Source organism: Octopus sinensis, linkage group LG10, assembly GCF_006345805.1.
Source record: "Octopus sinensis linkage group LG10, ASM634580v1, whole genome shotgun sequence".
Classification (NCBI taxonomy): domain Eukaryota; kingdom Metazoa; phylum Mollusca; class Cephalopoda; order Octopoda; family Octopodidae; genus Octopus; species Octopus sinensis.
Genome location: NC_043006.1, coordinates 44,400,834 through 44,418,697, shown reverse-complemented (window position 1 = coordinate 44,418,697; position 17,864 = coordinate 44,400,834). Strand labels below are relative to the sequence as shown.

The 17,864-nt window shown below is 36.0% G+C and overlaps 1 protein-coding gene and 1 long non-coding RNA gene across 2 annotated transcripts; one reads left to right on the top strand and one right to left on the bottom strand.

Annotated features, from left to right (window-relative positions):
- Positions 1-1,984: 1,984 nt before the first annotated feature.
- LOC115216619 (60S ribosomal protein L8) lies at positions 1,985-11,408 on the top strand. Its single transcript, XM_029786101.2, has 7 exons — positions 1,985-2,133; positions 4,033-4,177; positions 5,519-5,660; positions 7,444-7,662; positions 8,186-8,301; positions 8,412-8,498; positions 11,273-11,408. Exons 2-7 carry the CDS (start codon positions 4,040-4,042, stop codon positions 11,348-11,350), a joined length of 780 nt encoding a protein of 259 aa, XP_029641961.1. The 5' UTR covers positions 1,985-2,133; positions 4,033-4,039; the 3' UTR covers positions 11,351-11,408.
- LOC118765116 lies at positions 3,990-17,426 on the bottom strand. Its single transcript, XR_005000964.1, has 3 exons — positions 17,417-17,426; positions 4,802-4,805; positions 3,990-4,226 (listed from the first exon to the last, which is right to left on the bottom strand). It is a non-coding gene; the product is annotated as an uncharacterized LOC118765116 (long non-coding RNA).
- Positions 17,427-17,864: the final 438 nt, after the last annotated feature.

The following is a 17,864-nucleotide window of genomic DNA, read 5'->3' as shown; positions in this document are numbered from 1 at the left end:
CCATTTTGGTGGCTTTTGTCAGATGATCAAGGGAGAGATAAATAACGTTCGCTTTGTTAATTTTACATTGAGGTAAGAACTTTGAGACAAATTGGCCAATAGTTGAAATTCAACTTGGGACTGGAACAATAGAATAATTGCATTACAGAATTAATTCTCATCCATCCTTAACCTCTGATCAAACACCACGGGGGCATATAGTCATTATAGATGTATTATTGTCATGCTATTTAGCTCTGTTTAGTTTTGGGCTGCTAACTTAAAAGTCTGCACAGAGTGCATGGATCGTTGATGATTTTTTTCCCTTCATCTTCCTTTTCTCTTAGACTTTCCTCCATCTCCTGTTTCTAACAAAGAGCTTTGTTCAAAACATTTCTTTCCTTCCCTGATCATCTGCTAATACTTTGCATGTACCACATCCTTGTGTTGTTCTTTTTGTTGTGGTTGTTCTTTGCTTTTTTTTTCTTGGATTTACTATATATATATATATTATTTCGTTTTGGGATTTGGTTTGCAACAACAGTATATATATATTAGTTATTGCAGTTTACTATTAATACCGATACAATGTACATTGGTTTAAATGTCTCTTGTTGTAGTTTTAGTAAAGTTAGTGTTTAATGCTGCCTATATATTGATTGAAATAATGTGGTTATTAAACTTTTACTTTTATATAACACCATGGAAGATGGTAGGGATTATAATTTTTGTATGACTTAATAGAGTTGTCACTGTTTAATAACATATTTAGGAGTGGTTGTAATTTACTTATTGAATACGGTTGTACATTGGGTAAATGTTTTTGAAAGTTGTGGTTCCTTTAGTTTGTTTGTTCCTAAACAACACTTATTTTAGTGCTGTTGACACCACTGGATTGAATGGTACTGCCCAAGTGTTGAAACCATAATGATATCTGTGGGGCAGCTGATGATGGAGGTATGTTGGATTGTTGGTATGGTAGTGGAATAGTATTATAACACATCTTTTGATATGTATATATATATCATCACCATCGTCATCATTTAGCATCCGTTTTTCCATGCTTGCATGGGTTGGACAGTTCAACCTGGGTCCGGGAGGCAGGGCGGCTGCACCAAGCTCCAGTCTGATCTGGCAGTGTTTCTACAGCTGGATGCCCTTCCTAATGCCAACCACTCCATGAGTGTAGTGGGTGCTTTTTGTGTGCCACTGGCACATGGGTCAGAGGAGGGTGGTAACCGCCACGGTTGGGTGGTGCTTTTTACATGCCACCAGCACGGATGCCAGTCAAGGCAGCGCTGTCATTGGCCACCTTCGGATGGTGCTTTTTACGTGCCACCGGCATGGGTATCACAACTACAATTTCCATTTGACTTTTATTTTGATGCTGATGAAATATATATATATAATCATTACCATTTAAATGTCCATTTTTCCAAGCTTTCATAGTTCAGATGGAGTTTGTTGAAACAGATTTTCTACAAATGGATGCCCTTCCTGTCGCCAACCCTCATTTGTATATAAGCAAGGTAATATTTCCCTCTGGTCAGACTGGTTCTTGCAAAATATTGTAAATGAATGGCACTGCTTGTATAACAATGACAATCATTTTCAACAACCACACGACAAAACAAGGAGAAAAAAAATGCAAGAACATATATATGCATACAACAGGCTTCTACCAAACTCGTTCGGAAGGCTATGGTTGGGCCGTGTCTATAGCAGAAGACACTTGCCCAAGGTACCATGCAGTGAGACTGAAACAAGAAGCATGTGGCTGGAAAGTAAACAAAACGTGTATGTTTTTGCACGCATACACGTGGAACTGCTTATTGGGACATGTTTGGTGAACAGTATTTTTTAATAGAGATAACCGGCTGATTACATAAAGAGGGGGTAACAATAAACTGTACGTGTTTGGGACCCACTGATTTTGATAACAATATGTATAAAACATTAAACACAATCATAATATACGGCTTTCACGTTTAATTTTTAAAATATTTATTTTATACATGTTTTTTTTTTTTACAAGAATGCAAATTTTTCTCTGAATTCTGCGATAGTAAAATACGAAACTAAGCACGGGAAATACAAGTTAACGCGCATGTAACTCAGCTACTTCCTTTCTTAGATTAACTCGTATACATTGTGGTGAGTAAAATTTTAGTGCCTCGTGTTTATCTGTTAACATCAGTATTTTTATAATTTCTGTAATCTTAAAAACATGTTAATTTGATTGTACTAACATTCATTAATATTTTTGAGGTAGAATTTTTTTCATGATTACTTTTGTGGCTATATATTTAAACTTTTTATATTACACGAGTGCAGATGATCATTCGTTCATCAGCCGTCATAGCGCATATTCCATACCGTTAAAAAATACATATAACACTTTTCCTTTTTTATGTGTTAAATAGATTTAAGATCGCCTTGATTTTGTAATCTCACTGGCTTAATTTTATATATTTCATATATATGTGCATTACTTCTGTCTATAAATGCTATTCTGGTTACTTTTAAATGTAGTTTGCATTCGCTTAATACTAAGAAGATACCTATTACAGAGTTAAACTAAATAATTATTTCTTCCTTTTTACCTGGCTTTAAATGGCTGATGTTATCTTGTAATTTTTCAAAAATACTCCCGATTGAATTAAAAACGTGACTGCTTGTATGCGAAGAGTTGCTAGAAATAGTAGCGAAGTCTCGCTCAAATCACTCAACCGTCTGGAATATGGAAGAATACATTTAGATAATGAAATCTTAGATGGACAAAGCCAAGAAATAGTACGGGATAGTTGTGACCTGAACTCTCGTACAAAATATATCCCACATTTGCAGGAATACAGGTTCTCAATGCGACCCTACTTGGCCATTTCAGTGTCTCGTGCAGCGTTCCCCCCTTTTTTTTTTTTCCTTTCTTTATAAGACTGTTTGGACCCCTGAAAAAAAAATGACATCCCTTTCCAAGGAAATATTAGAAAATATACAAGCGGAAATATATTCAATTCTTATCGAATTTTATATACGTTTTTTTCACTTCCTTCGTTGAATGGTTTGTATATGCTACTATTTCTAGCATATTGAAAGACCATACTGGGGACAAAGTTATGACTCGGTTATCTTTTACTACTAGCCATCAGTTGCTATCCTTCACTTTAGGTATCTACTTATCAGGACTTCCCCCAGGTGAAGAAAATTTCAATTAGTTAAAAAATAACCCCCAACAGCTCCTTATCGTTTTAATTAGAAAAGGTACTGCATCAAACTTGCTCTGATAGGGGGGAATCGGCATTCTTTCGATTTCTACTGTTATACCCTTAAACAATTGAAATTGTCCTTTTATAGATACTTAGAAAATTCCTGTTTAGTTTCTCACACATCCACTTGTGTGAGCTTCAATTCAAGTCGTATGGGAGGAGAGACCGGTTGAATTGAGAAAAAAATTGTGATTTACAGTGTTTTAAAATGTGGAGTTATAAAATGATGAAAACATACCGACAGCCCACCCACTACAAAATTTCGTTTTCATCGCTTTCTGTACATATTCCTTTGAGGGTTTCCTACAATAATGATTATTATTACTGTTAGTCTATGTGTATTAGTTTGTCAACAGTTAAATGAAATTGTTACATTCACACGACTATCCCCATTCCACCAAATATTTTGACTAAACGAGAGAAATAAATGTTAGCTACGTGTCGTGCATCGTAGGCGAGACCATGCAGACTTTTACTAGAAGTTCTGAGTAGCGTTCGGTTTTCGTAATAAAAGAAAAAAGGGTTCCGGCTAAACTTTGATAAATAATGTATAATCAAATAAAATATGTGCTTCATAACTTCCAAAAATGCTATTACTACATAGAACAAAATAAATGGACCCAAGAATGAAGGGTACCGGAAACGTCAGTTGTCACATGTTCACAGAATTTACATGTATTGCGATATCTACGAAATTTCTTATATGTTTATTTTGTCGGCTGTTCAGTGTTTTTTTTCTTCTTTTTTCCTTGCTTTCACGTATCTTGGTTTGCTATATTTTTTTCAGACGCAAGATGGGACGAGTTATTAGGTCCCAACGTAAGGGAGCTGGAAGCGTCTTCCGTGCCCACACCAAACACAGGAAAGGTGCAGCTAAACTTCGTGCTATTGATTTTGCTGAACGTCATGGTTTTATCAAAGGTGTGGTCCGGGTAAGTTATCCAGTATTTAATTTGAGAGAATCCGACAAGAATTCATTAACTAAGTCAAAAATGGTTGAATGTCTACAGCAAACCATTTATGAAAATCGAATGACATAAAATAATCAGTACTACCGAAAAGGTGTGCGGTCCATGTCCTTTACCTCCGCCCAGGTCTCGATGCATCTACGTAACGGTGTTTTTACAATGCACACCTGTTAGGGTATTTAAGTAGTACCAAAATTAAACACTTTTTCCCCCCATTATTATTAATGAGGGAGTTAATGAGTTTCAGTTTCCACAACTTCTAAAGATCAACATGAATTTTAGTAAGCCCCATAATTTCTGCAATATAAATTTTCGGATACCAATACCTACCCATGTTGATATTGTGCTTCTTTCTCATAGCTACTGCAGTTAGTTAAGATGCAGTTTATGCTTAAATGAGGAGCTTTAACAAGACTCAAACGTATGCTGAATTGTCTCCCGTATTTTGCTTGTTAGTGGTTAAAATTTGTCACGTACGTGCTCCTTTCGAAGAGACAAGCACTTCGCCATCTTAAAGTGTTTCAATCTCATGTTCAATGACTCAGAAATTATGTAATGATATTAGCATGGTGTCATATTTCGGATTACCTTTCTTTTCTGAGAACTAACTACATCTAACATCATGTTATGTTTTCTGAATCATCTGTCAAATCACAATATTTATTAAATCTACAATGTTATTCCAAATTCATGGGACTGACTTTATATTTTGCTTGGTATAAGTGTGTGTGTCAAAACCATACAACTTCAATTATGTTCCTCATTACATGAGATGCCATAGTAACTTTTTTTAACAAAGTTACTCCTATTATTAAAAATGCTTTATTAATATACAATATTATCATCAACAACTTTATAATTTGTTCTTTTTTTTTTTTACTTTCTATAAAATAGATGAGCAATGCAGCGATAATGCATGTGCTTTTTTTAATCCCTAAACTTTTCATCAATTTGTAAGGCTTATTTTAAGATACTTCCAGATGTTACTTTTAATAAACCAAAATTTTTGCCCAAGAAATAGCTGGACAATGTAACTCGGTTGCTTACTTAGTGAAATCCTTTGTTTTCACAAATGTACTTAGATTTTCTCTGAAATTCTCATTTAAACATGAATGGGGTGTTTTGGGCAGTTGGTAATATGAGGCAAATGAAAGGGTTAAGAAAAAGTGATTGAATTGAAAATATTGCTGGTCAGGTGTTGAGGTTGATAGATTTTTGGCAATCACTACTGGTTTTGTTTTCAGATTTCAAAATGTGTTTCAATGTTTATTAAATTTCCTTTTTTTTTTATTTTGGTAAATTCAGGACATCCTCCATGACCCTGGCCGCGGGGCTCCCCTAGCTCGTGTCAGCTTCAGAGATCCTTACCGTTACAAACGAAGGACTGAAACCTTCGTCTGTGCAGAAGGATTATATACTGGACAATTCATTTACTGTGGCAAAAAAGGTGAGTTTGTTTTTGAAATTTTTAAAGATACTCTTTTGCTTGTTTTGGTCATTTGACTGTGGCCATGCTGGAGCACCACCTTTAGTCGAGCAAGTTGACCCCAGGACTTATTCTTTGTAAGCCTAGTACTTATTCTATCGGGCTCTTTTGCTGAACCGCTTAGTTACTTGGTTGTCAAACGATGTTGGGGACACACACATACAATATATACAACGGGCTTCTTTCAGTTTCCATCTACCAAATCCACCCACAAGGCTTTGGTCTGCCCGAGGCTATAGTGAGGACAAGGTGCCACGCAATGGGACTGAACCTGGAACCATGTGGTTCGTAAGCAAGCTACTTACCACATGGCCACTCCTACGCTTATTATTTCAACCATTTCATATTAAATTCTGCCATGTTCAGTGTATGTAAAAAAATATTTGGAACTTGACAGTGTGGACTAGAAATATAATTTAATTATTAATTAAAAAGAATGTACAGGTTATAGGTTGATTGAGCACTTATGTCATAATAACTAATTGTGGCTTGGTTGTGAGTTCAAATCCTATTACTTCTAAGATAGTATTCACTTTTGTTCAGAGGTTCACATTCTTGATTGCAAATCTGTCCATGTTGGACAGGTTGTAGAAATATTGGTTCCTTAATTCCAGGGCAAACATGGGAGCAGAATTAGTGGAAGGCAACTATAAATATTACAATAAATATTATTTTGTACACGTATTCTTGCAATTTAATATAGCAAATGAAAATACTCTCATACTTATTTTGTGTGAATCTGAACTTCCATTGCAGCTTTGGAATTCTGTAATAGAGCAAAATAATGTCTAGATTTTTGCATATATCCCCCCAAATGTGAGAGTGAACTCACGAAAATGATCTGGTTTGGTTAGTTACACTTTGTCATGTGCAAATTCAAGTGCTTATTTAGGCCTTTCAAATCGTCCTTTACAAACCAGAAGAGGTTTTCCATTAGTATTCAGTTTCATTTACATATTTGTCTGTAAAATGCCTTATCTATTTATCTCTATCTACATACACACACATAATTACCTTAGTTCTTAATATATTTTGTTGCATCTGGTCCTTTATCTAGTCAGGAGCCATACCATTTTAAGCATTGCATTAAAGCTATGAAAAAGTTGTGTCTGAGCTGTCAGTGGGGTAGCTTCTTACATGTTTGACTTAATTTCTCTTTGGTCACAGTTTTCACTGTAGTTGTCTCTAGCAATGTAGTTGATTTTTCTCTCCCACATGAAATTCAATATAAATCTCATTGCATAGCACCTTGGACAAGTGTCTTCTACTATACCCAGATGCAACCAATACCTTGATGGTGAATTTGGTAATTGGAAATTCAGAACCTGTGTGTGTTTGTCTTTTATTTCTCTTTTCGCATTTGACAACTGGTGCTGGTTTGTTTACATTCCCAAGAACATGGCAATTTGTCTGCACCTCGGTTTTCATTCCTTACTGCTCCTTCACTAATGTGAAACACAAGCTTAAAAACGGCAAAATTACAGACAATATCTTAAAATTAGTAGTCATACTTGGCAATTTTTTAAACACGAAACTCCATAGCCTGGGGTGGTTGTAATGCAGGGATGCTTGCACTTAGTTAATCAGCTCTCCCTTGTACCAATATTGGAAATCCATATTATTTTTTAAGCTGCTGCAGAGCATACTTGCTACAGATTATTGTTTTTATCAGTCAGAATGTATGCTTAAATGTATTTTGTTCAAAGTTTTATGGTTTTTTTTTTTTTTTGGTTTTTTTCTCAAGCTACTCTACAGGTTGGAAACATTCTTCCTCTTGGTGCTATGCCAGAGGGTACCATTATCTGTAGTGTGGAAGAGAAGACGGGTGACCGTGGAAAGCTAGCTAGAGCTTCAGGCAATTATGCTACAGTTATTTCACACAATTTGGAAACCAGGAAAACTCGCATCAAGTTACCATCAGGCTCAAAGAAAGTTGTTCCTTCAACCAATCGTGCTATGATAGGTGAGTAGACATTGACAAATGTAGTTTGTGCAGTTGGGCATGTTACTTTTCACAAGAAAAATGTCAACATTTGCTGTTCATAAGTTCTTCATTAAATTAATTGGAACAATGGCAGTGAACTTAATAGAATTACAATTAAATAATAATAATAATGAAATTGTGTATAGTGCTCAGGTGCACTACAATTCATCAAAGGTGCATGTTCAGTACATGGAATTATGTATGAAAGTCGGGAAAGTGAACAGTATGAGTCATCATATACATGTGTGGAGGGGGGATATCAGGTGTAGTGTTGGTGAATTTCAGGAAGCATGGAAGTTTTAAAAGATGCAATGCCTTGGCAACAAGGTGCTCAAGGTGGTTGTTGGCATGATGGTTAATAATTTGTGGGTGTTTACCAAGTCAGTTGCCAGACATCAGAGCTTCAATGTATCAATGTAACTAAATAGTTTGAGTTCATAATAGTTAGCTATGCTTTTTATTTTATTTTTTGTCTTACACATGATTGTTGTGATATTTGTAGGTATTGTTGCTGGTGGTGGACGTATAGATAAACCACTTCTGAAAGCTGGTCGTGCATATTATAAATACAAAGCTAAGAAAAACTGTTGGCCAAAAGTCCGAGGTGTTGCTATGAATGTAAGTTGCCAAACATATAATTCATCAATGCTGAGTTACAGATTTCGTTGTTTGATCTATTTTTGTATTATTGATCACTTATTAATTTATATTTTCCCTTCTTTCTTTAGCCTGTTGAGCATCCTCACGGAGGTGGTAACCATCAGCATATTGGTAAAGCTTCAACAGTCCGGAGAGATACATCAGCTGGGCGAAAGGTACTTCTGAATATTTTATTTATTTTTTGGAGTCGTCACTGGCCTCCATTGAAGGGAATATTATTGATGCAGATGAGGCCATCCGTTAGTCTGGTCTCTTAGATTACTTAATGCTTTTGCATTCAGATTTCTCTGTCAAAAGATCACACATTATTTTGTAGCTTCGAGGTTTCAACGGTGCCCTTTGTATGTTTTACAAATGGCATTGTAGGGTAGGTGTGATAGGTTGGATCTGGTTCGTTTTAACATTTTTTTTTTTTTTAATAAGTAGAAAATCTGGGCCAGATATGACTGGGTTGAATATGTAATTTGGACTGATTGATGTCACCTGGCTGAGTAGAATTATTTGAAATTAATTTTTGGCGTCTTGTGCTATTTAAAATAAAAAGCATCCATTTTCCTAGCTGTCATGAGTCAGATGGTTTGGCAGGAGCTGGTGTGCCAGAGAACTGCACTAAGTTGTAATGTTTGCTTTGACATGGTTTCTCTGGCTGAATGCTCTTCCTAATGCCAAAACATTTTATAGTGTATTGGGTGCTTTTTACATGGCACCAGCATTAGTGGGGTCATCAAGCAAGATCCCTTCAGCTGAGTGGGGAAAGTAGTATGCTTATTTTGAAGTGTTTATTCAACTTCATAATTTCTTTGTTTCCAAACATGCTGTGATGAGGAAAATATTTCTTCACTTTGACCTGAATCTTTGAGTGTTGATAGCTTCATTCCCTGAGTATGTTGACTGGAACCTAATTGGTCTTTTAATAAATGCAGCGGATATTGTTTAGTGTCATTTAATCTTTTTATATTTCTGTAATACACCCCCTTCTTATATATTTGAATTTAAAAATTGAGAATTTAGTACACGATAAAGGGTTTTTCTCTCAAAGCAAGTCTCATTCCAGTAAATAAAATTTTGTTTGATCATCAAAATGGTTTATTGGCTGCTATTTAGCTGGGTAGAATTGTATGCACAAGTGGACTTCGATGTGCATAAAACAGATGTACCATAAAGGAATAGAATGAAATACTAGGATAAAATAAATCTGCATGTTTTATTTTTCCTCCCCTTTACCATTTTATGGAGATGGCTGGGTTTAGAGGGATGTTTGTCTTTCTTCCAACAGTTTTTTTTTTTTTTTTTTTGATGGCTAGTCTGCCTAACATCAGTTGCAGTGCTACATCTCTGAAACCCTTGGCACTGGACTTCTTTCAGAATTACAAACTCCCTTACTCTTCTGTCTGTCAGTTACAATCACAGGTGTTCCAGTCTATCTGATCAATGGAACAGCCTGCTTGGGAAATTAATTTGCAAGTGGTTGAGCACTCCACAAACATGTGTATCCTTAACCCTTTAGTGTTTAAACTGGCCATATCCGGCCCAAATAATCTACCTGTTTTCTGTTAAAACTGCCCAGATTTGGTATCTCACACCAACCTATAATGTCAATCTAAAAACAGGTGATAACATCATCGAAATCTTAAAGCTACGAAATAATGCATGATTGGCTTAAAACAATATGGATGAATAAATATTATATTTGACAGAATAATCTGAATGCTAAAGGGTTAATGCAGTTATCAGGGAGATGCAATGTGACAAGGCTGGTCTTTTGAATTACAGGTGCAACTCCTATATACTAGCTGAGTGAACAGGAGCAATGTGAAATAAGGTGCCTTGTTCAAAGATACAACACAGCCAGGAATGGAACTTATGATCATGAGCTGAATACCATAGCCACTAAACCACGCACCTTTTAGAAATACAAGCACTAGTTGATGTAATCTTGAAGATGATGCAGTCAGTGATTAAAACCCAGAAAAGAATTTACATACTGTGATGAGTAACAAAATTCTTCACTTTGACCTGAACTTTTGGTGTAGATGTTTAATACTCTGAGTGTGTTGACTGGAATCTAATTTACTGCTTAAAAACTGCAGCAGATATTTAGCACCTGGATTTTCCTTTGGTTTGGTAAATAGTTTCATTCAGTTCTTATGATATGTGTATAGTGAGGACTGGGGTAAACATAAGCAAATGACTGTGTCTACAGAATTGCTTGACCTGCTAGGAAAAAGTTAAATCTCAAATTAACATCTTGGAATAAAAGGACAAAAGGGTAATTTAGTCTCATGTATGTGCAAAACCTGAGTGGTTGGAAGTGGTGTTTAGTTACAGACTTGGATAAAGCAACATGTTTGTAAAGTTTTAGAATCTTGTCAGTTTGTGATTGCTATAATCCAGCATAAGATATTATTGCTTGAATGTAGATAAATGTAGTTAAACCTAATTTTTCCATTCTAAATAAAATGTAGTGAGTCTTCTAGCCTGAAAGCAGGTTACTTATTTTTTATTTCAAGAGATATCTTGTGATTGAGACTTCGAGGAGCTTGCTTTCTTAATATCTTCTCGATAATAATTGCTTATGTTGAAGCTGACAGCAGTCCAAAATGTCTTGGTCCTAAGCATATTTCACTATGAGGGCAGTGGATAATGTTTCACTGACTTGAATTTTGTTGTTGATGATTTAAACTTTTTAGTATATTGATTGAAATAGGTTTAACCTTCAAACTGTGATGAAGTAATTTCTTTGTGGAATTTATTTATTCAGTATTTTTTTCACTTATGTAATGGTTGATTGACCATGCATGTATTGGAAGTAAGTGGGGTTGCTCCCTTACTTCCAGTACATGCAATACATTCTTCTGTTCTTTTGAGACAATGATAATGAATTTTTCATTCTGATGTATTCTAAATGGATTCTTCTTTTCTTTTCCAGGTTGGTCTTATTGCTGCCCGTCGTACTGGTCGTCTCCGAGGTTCCAAACAATCAACTGGCAAGGTTGATAAAGAATAGATTGAGGCTTATTAAACTACTTGTACAGAAGCAAAATAAACTGGGAAACTACTTGAAAGCTAGTCTTTTTGTTTTGTTTTGTTGATGAGCTGGTAATGTGTGACTGGATTGTTTAACAATCTGTGTTGTCAGCATGGAAGCTGATGGATATTGGACATTTAAATGTAGTTGTATACCAATCAGTGTTAGCTTTGTGTCAGTTGGCAATGTGAGTTATTAAATTGTTAATAGTGGTATTTTGAAGGTATTAATAAATATAAACTGCTTGCAAGGACACCACAATTTGTTTTACAGCCACTACTTTTTTAATCGCATTTCTTTTTATAGATGTATTTGTATGCGAAACATAACTTTTAGTGTAGGCTCGGAACTAAAGAAGGTCTGTACAGATAACATTGCAATGTTAACATATAAGTGGGGCACAATATTGTTGTAAACCCTTCATATATTTGGTAGTACATCATGCTTGCAAAGCAAAATGCTGTGTCTTTCATCATCATCATTTAGTGTCCGTTTTCCATGCTAGCATGGGTTGGACGGTTCAACTGGGGTCTGTGAAGCTGGAAGGCTTCATCAGGCCCAGTCAGATCTGGCAGTGTTTCTACGGCTGGATGCCCTTCCTAACGCCAACCACTCCGTGAGTGTAGTGGGTGCTTTTTACGTGCCACCAACACGGGGGCCAGACAGCGCTGGCAAACGGCCATGAAACGGATGGTGCTTTTACGTGCCACCGAGCCGGGGCGGCGCCGGCAACAACCACGATCGGATGGTTTGCTTAACCACAGCTGCAATTCCCACTGATGTTGATCGACCTCAATTTGGTTCTGCTTTCTGATATATGAATTGATTTATTTTGATTATGACTGTTCTCACTGGTCTTGCCGGGTTTTCTCACGCACAGCATACTTTGATTAACAATATTTACATACCAGTTGGCGGAGAATGTGTTTAATATGTAAATTGGTCTATCCAATACTGTTACACCTCTAAACTTGGTGTGTATTTAAGCAATTCATTCATGGATAGTTATCTCATTGTTGCTTAACATCCCTCTTCCATGCATGCATGGGCAGGATAATTGACAGGAGTCGGCCAGGTAGAAAAATTACCCTAGGCTACTGTCTTTATGGCTGGATGCCCTTCATAACACCAACCACTCTGCTTTTTGTGTGGTGCTAGCACAGGTGAGATTAGTTTTGGTATGATGTTTACAGCTAGATACCTTTCCAAATTCCAACCACTTTGTAGTGTGGACTGAATGCTTTTTAATAGACATGGTGTGGTGAATAAACTTTCTAAATTAAGCAAAAATGAAAATAACCCTAATATCTCATTTAACATATCTTGAAATACTATTGAGTAAATTTATTCAATAAAATAGCCATGCCCTCCAGACGACTTTAGAATCTCCTGCAACTCTTCTGGATAGTCTCCTTGTTTAAATTGGTGAATGCTGCCATAATCTTTGCCTTCAATTCATCTTTGGTGTTTTGATGGTCTCTCATTCAACTGCGCACCCCCCACACAATCAAGTGGGGCGCAGTCTGGAGAGTTAAGGATAATGTCGCAGAAATTATGACTCGGTTCTGTTTGGGTTGCATGGTGCAGAGTCCTGTTGCCAGACAGGGTCTTCCAGCAGCCATCCTCTTGATCAAGGACAACACTACCTCCTCTAGGCACTTGATGTAGACCTCCATGTTGAGTCTGAGGCTGTGTGGGAAGATGAATGGAAATATTACATTGCCATTACTCCAAACATCAGGATGTTTGATTTTTATTACTCTGTACGTCCTCAGATTGACATTCAAACAGTCAGAAATATTTGTAATTGGAGCTTCTGGTGTGAATGCCAAGAAGTACAGCATGTCATTTCCAAATTTCTGGCAGTGAATTGTGTCGTGCTGCTGTTTTTCTTACAAACGGTGCTCAACTGACCCTACTATACTGTATAGTTGGCAAAATCAAAAGCAATGTGCATGCATGAAAAAACATAAAATGGTGACAATTTACCCATCGCACCCTGTATATGTATATATATATATATAAATATATATATATATATATATATATGCAGAATGAACTTCTTTCACTTACCATTTATTAAGTCTACTTGCCAGGTTTTGGTTCGGCTGGAGCATAGGTTCTCAAACTGAGATTTGAGATGGTCCAAGTGGGCACTGGGGACAGTAGAGAAAAAGGAGGCCTTGAGAGGAAGGCAGTAGATTAGGGGACGCTATGAATTTATTATGATATTGTATACAAATTATATATTAAATATCAAAAGATGCATAGTATGTATAAATTAGTAAAATATAGAATATTTATTTATACATAAAAGTAGGGGCTGAGGGTATTATGTGGTTATGAGGGGGACAGTGGCCCCAAAAGTTAGAACCTCTGGTCTAGAGTTATTGTAAAAGATACCAAGCTATGACTGCTCCTCTAGATGCATCTGTCATTGTAGAAATGTCTTGGTTGATGCTACATTGTTGAGCTAATCAGAGATCCAGAAGTAGCCTAATTGTCATGACTGCTGGAGATAAGTAACACAGACAAAGTTGTTGATTCCTGACAAGTTGCATATGTGGCATGGTTTAATTTCTTTGTTGAAATTTAGGCTCCTTTGGCACACCTGATTGAAAAAGTACAATTTTCTGATGACAGAAAAAGAGCAGCTCTAGATTAAAATCCCTTATTCTGTTTAATTCATTCCTGTATTCACACTTCCCTGAGCTCAACTTTAATTTGTTACAGTGGTAATGAAATATTTTACTGGTTTGATTCATTTCACCTACAAATCTAGCAAACTTGAATCCATGTATATTTTGTTTAGGTACTATTTTAGAATGGTGGTCCCAGTGCGCATACTTGTGCATAAGTAAATAAAACACAAAAACATAGTAAACAATTTTTAAAAAATAAAGTAAATAAATTTGTTATAGGCTAGGTAGTCGTAGGATCAACTAGCTAGCACAGATACGTGAGTACACAAGTGTGTGCACCGGGAATACTCTTCTTAAATAGTACCTTTTGTTTAGCCCTTTTCGCCACTAAGGCCTTAACCCTTTCATTACTGTATTTATTTTGAGATGTTCAGGGTTTCTTTCAATTACTTTCAATATAACAAAGAATTTAGTAAAATAACTTAGTTATCATTAAGCTAGTGTTAGGAACATAAATTGTGACTTAGGTTTGGTGGAAGATTTTAATTCAAAACTTATGAAAACTAGACATTTGTACTCAGAGCCAGAGCCGGTTTCAGCCGGGTTAGTAATGAAGAGGTTAAGCAGCTTCTAATAACCATTATATTTAGTTCTGATAGAGAAGACAAAAAAATATTTTACACTTGATGCTTATAGTGAATGATCATCATTCACCCTCATTTAATGTCCTTTTCTCACTGCCATGGCTTGGATGGTTCGACAAAACCTGCAAGCTGAGGGTTTTATCTAGCTTTTTGGCATGGTTTCTGACTTGATGTAGTTCCTAACAGCAACCACTTTACATTGACTTCTGGTGCTTTTCCAGGCACTGGCACTTTTGAAGGGAATGGTATTAATTGCTTTTTTTTTTTTTTTCTAAGGACAACTTACCTCTTGTAACATCAACAATTTTTATGTACAGTGAACTTCCACTAAATGGTTGTGCTTTCATTATGATGGAGTTACAGCTTCATCTTAAGCCATCGATTGCTTTGGGTATACATGTATGACCCTTGGGTTACTCACATGGGATTGTTTATATTTATTACCAGCATATAATTTCGATTCCTGACTGACATTGTCCAGTCATCTATGATGGCAGTTTTCATTTATTCCACAACAAATTCCTCTATTTATCATTGGGCACATGATGGTTTTTTTAGGAGTCAATATTTTGTATAAAACCACAGTCTGACGTGATGACAGTTTAACGTCGAAGATATTCTTTAGTTTTCTCATCTGGTGAATAAATCATATTGATGAAAAGGAAGTGTACAATAACAATTGCAGCAGGGGAGGTGCTTATAAGCCATTTAAGAAACACACTCGCTATACAAGTACATCTCCGTAAAGTGTACAATAATTTGAGAGAATAAGGAAATCTATATCCAGGGTCTGTTAGCTGTCAATGGTCTTATGGCAAATACATTAACAAAGTGCTTTGTTAGCATGCATTATTGAATTCATTCCCCATAGTCATTATAGCGTTAGATATGCACTAATTGTAAATGGTGGTGTCCCTTTGAATCAGTAAGACTAAATTACAACTGAAACGTGGCCAGCTAAATCAAGGGACATAACTTATGTAATAAAGACGTGGAAGAGTTGTGTTTCTTGTCTAGGCTATACGTTGCTTCTAGGTAGGGTGCGAGTCTTTCCATGACAATTTTTGGGCAGGTTATATTTCGAAATCATAATTTTGTCATTTACTTAAAAACACAACCCAAGCAACCAACAGCTTACTGGACTCATCTAATCTACTGAGTAATTATTGCCAATACGGCTCATGTCCAGTTTACTTTGATTAAATTTGCTGTTAAATTACTCTATATAATAATTTTGAATCCTTGTAAACAAGAGAAAATAAGGCATCTTTTTGGCAAATTAAAAAAAAAACTTTATCAAACCAAGTCTTTGCTGTCTTTCGTCATTGATTTTCACTAAAACATACTTGGTTATGTTTTCCCAACCACGTGGTTCCGGGTTCAGTCCCACTGCATGTCATCTTGGCCAAGTGTCTACTTCTATAGCTTTGGGCTGACCAAAGCCATGAGTGGATTTGGGAGACGGAAACCGAAAGAAGCACGTCGTATATATATATATATATATATATATATACTCACACACACATATACATATTTATATATATGTGTGTGTGTGTGCATATATTTGTTTGTTTGTGCTCCCTGCCATCGCTTGACAACCGATGCTGGTGTGTCCCTGTAACTTAGTTCAACAAAAGGGACTAACAGAATAAGTACCAGGCTTATAAAAAATAAGTCCTGGAGTCGATTTTTTCAACTAATGCCCTTTAAGGCGATGCTCCAGCATGGCTGCAGTCAAATATCTGAAACAAGTAAAAGATTACGTATGGTACCATCAATCTATTTGCTTAATATAAAAAATAGTCTAACTATGGTATACAGTATTGAATGGCAGATTGCAGAATTGGTGGAGCACTGGACAAAAAATACCTTCTGTTATTGTTAGTTCCTGGACTTCGACTTTCCAGTCGAAAGATCTTTTCTGTTTGGTTGCCACTTTTCACTTTCTTTAATTCAAATACTGTAAATCCTCGAGTATAATCCACATTTTTTTCCCCAAATTTAAAAGTCAAAATCACTAGTGCATACTCTATACGAGGTTAAAAATGAAAATTATTTTCTAAGCAATGTCTGAGTCTCTATTTGCTGTCCAGCAATGTTTATTCAGACGCATTTTGTGATGTCGGGCACGAAAATACCTTATGCTAAGCCTGAAAGCAACGAAGTCATAAGAGAATCATCCATAACTTGCAGTAAGCAACATTTATTAAAATAAAAGTATTCAGAACAAAGAATATCATGTAACAAAAACAATTTGCAAGCATATTTACATTTCCATGTAACAGTTAGATTAATATCTAATCTGTTTTAAGAATCCTATTAGTAATTTCTAACCTACAATATTTGACACAATAACTAACATTGAATTTCACCAATTACTGAGCATTAAAAGTGTTTTAGTATGTTGCTTAATGATTGTGGAAGCTCCAGCATGGCCACAGTCATTGGACTGAAACATATAAAAGAATAAAATGATTTACACTTTTGGTTTTGCTGGTGTCATTTGTGATAGGTTTACAACCACTGAAGATCTCAGAAGCAAGCAAATATTGGTTTCAGATTTTGGCACAAGGCCAGCAATTTCAGTTTAGGGGTCAAGTTGATTATATTGATCCCATTTGTGTGTGAGTTCAAATCCCATTGAAGTCGATAAAATAAGTATCAGTTGAACACTGGGGTCGATGTAACTCCCCCAAACTTATTAGCCTTGTGCCAAAATTTGAAACCAATATTGGCCAACTAGTTCTTTGTTGAAGAACTAAAATGGGGTTGTGGATTCAGTTGACCCAAAATATGCCCATACTGTATGGTTGTCAGCATGATATTTCATTTTTTAAGATTAAGTTCATTTTGTAAACAATGGGAGAACGTCGTGTAATACACACATACACACGAGGGAAACATTTTATGGAATTGATTTGCTTCTGGTTGACCTGAATATGGTAAATGAAAAAACAGCTGGAACAATTTGCGATGCATAGATCTGTACATGTAGTTTGTAAAATGTGATTCTTGGAGTAATTGGCAGAATGAAATGCCACCTTTTCATTCTGCCAAGTAAGTGAGTTAATATCTCAGTGCTGCAGCATGTATTGTGCAGTTACTCTCTTCCATACATTTGACATAGTCCATTCATCATCATCATCATCATCATCATTTAGCGTCCGCTTTCCATGCTAGCATGGGTTGGACGGGTCAACTGGGGTC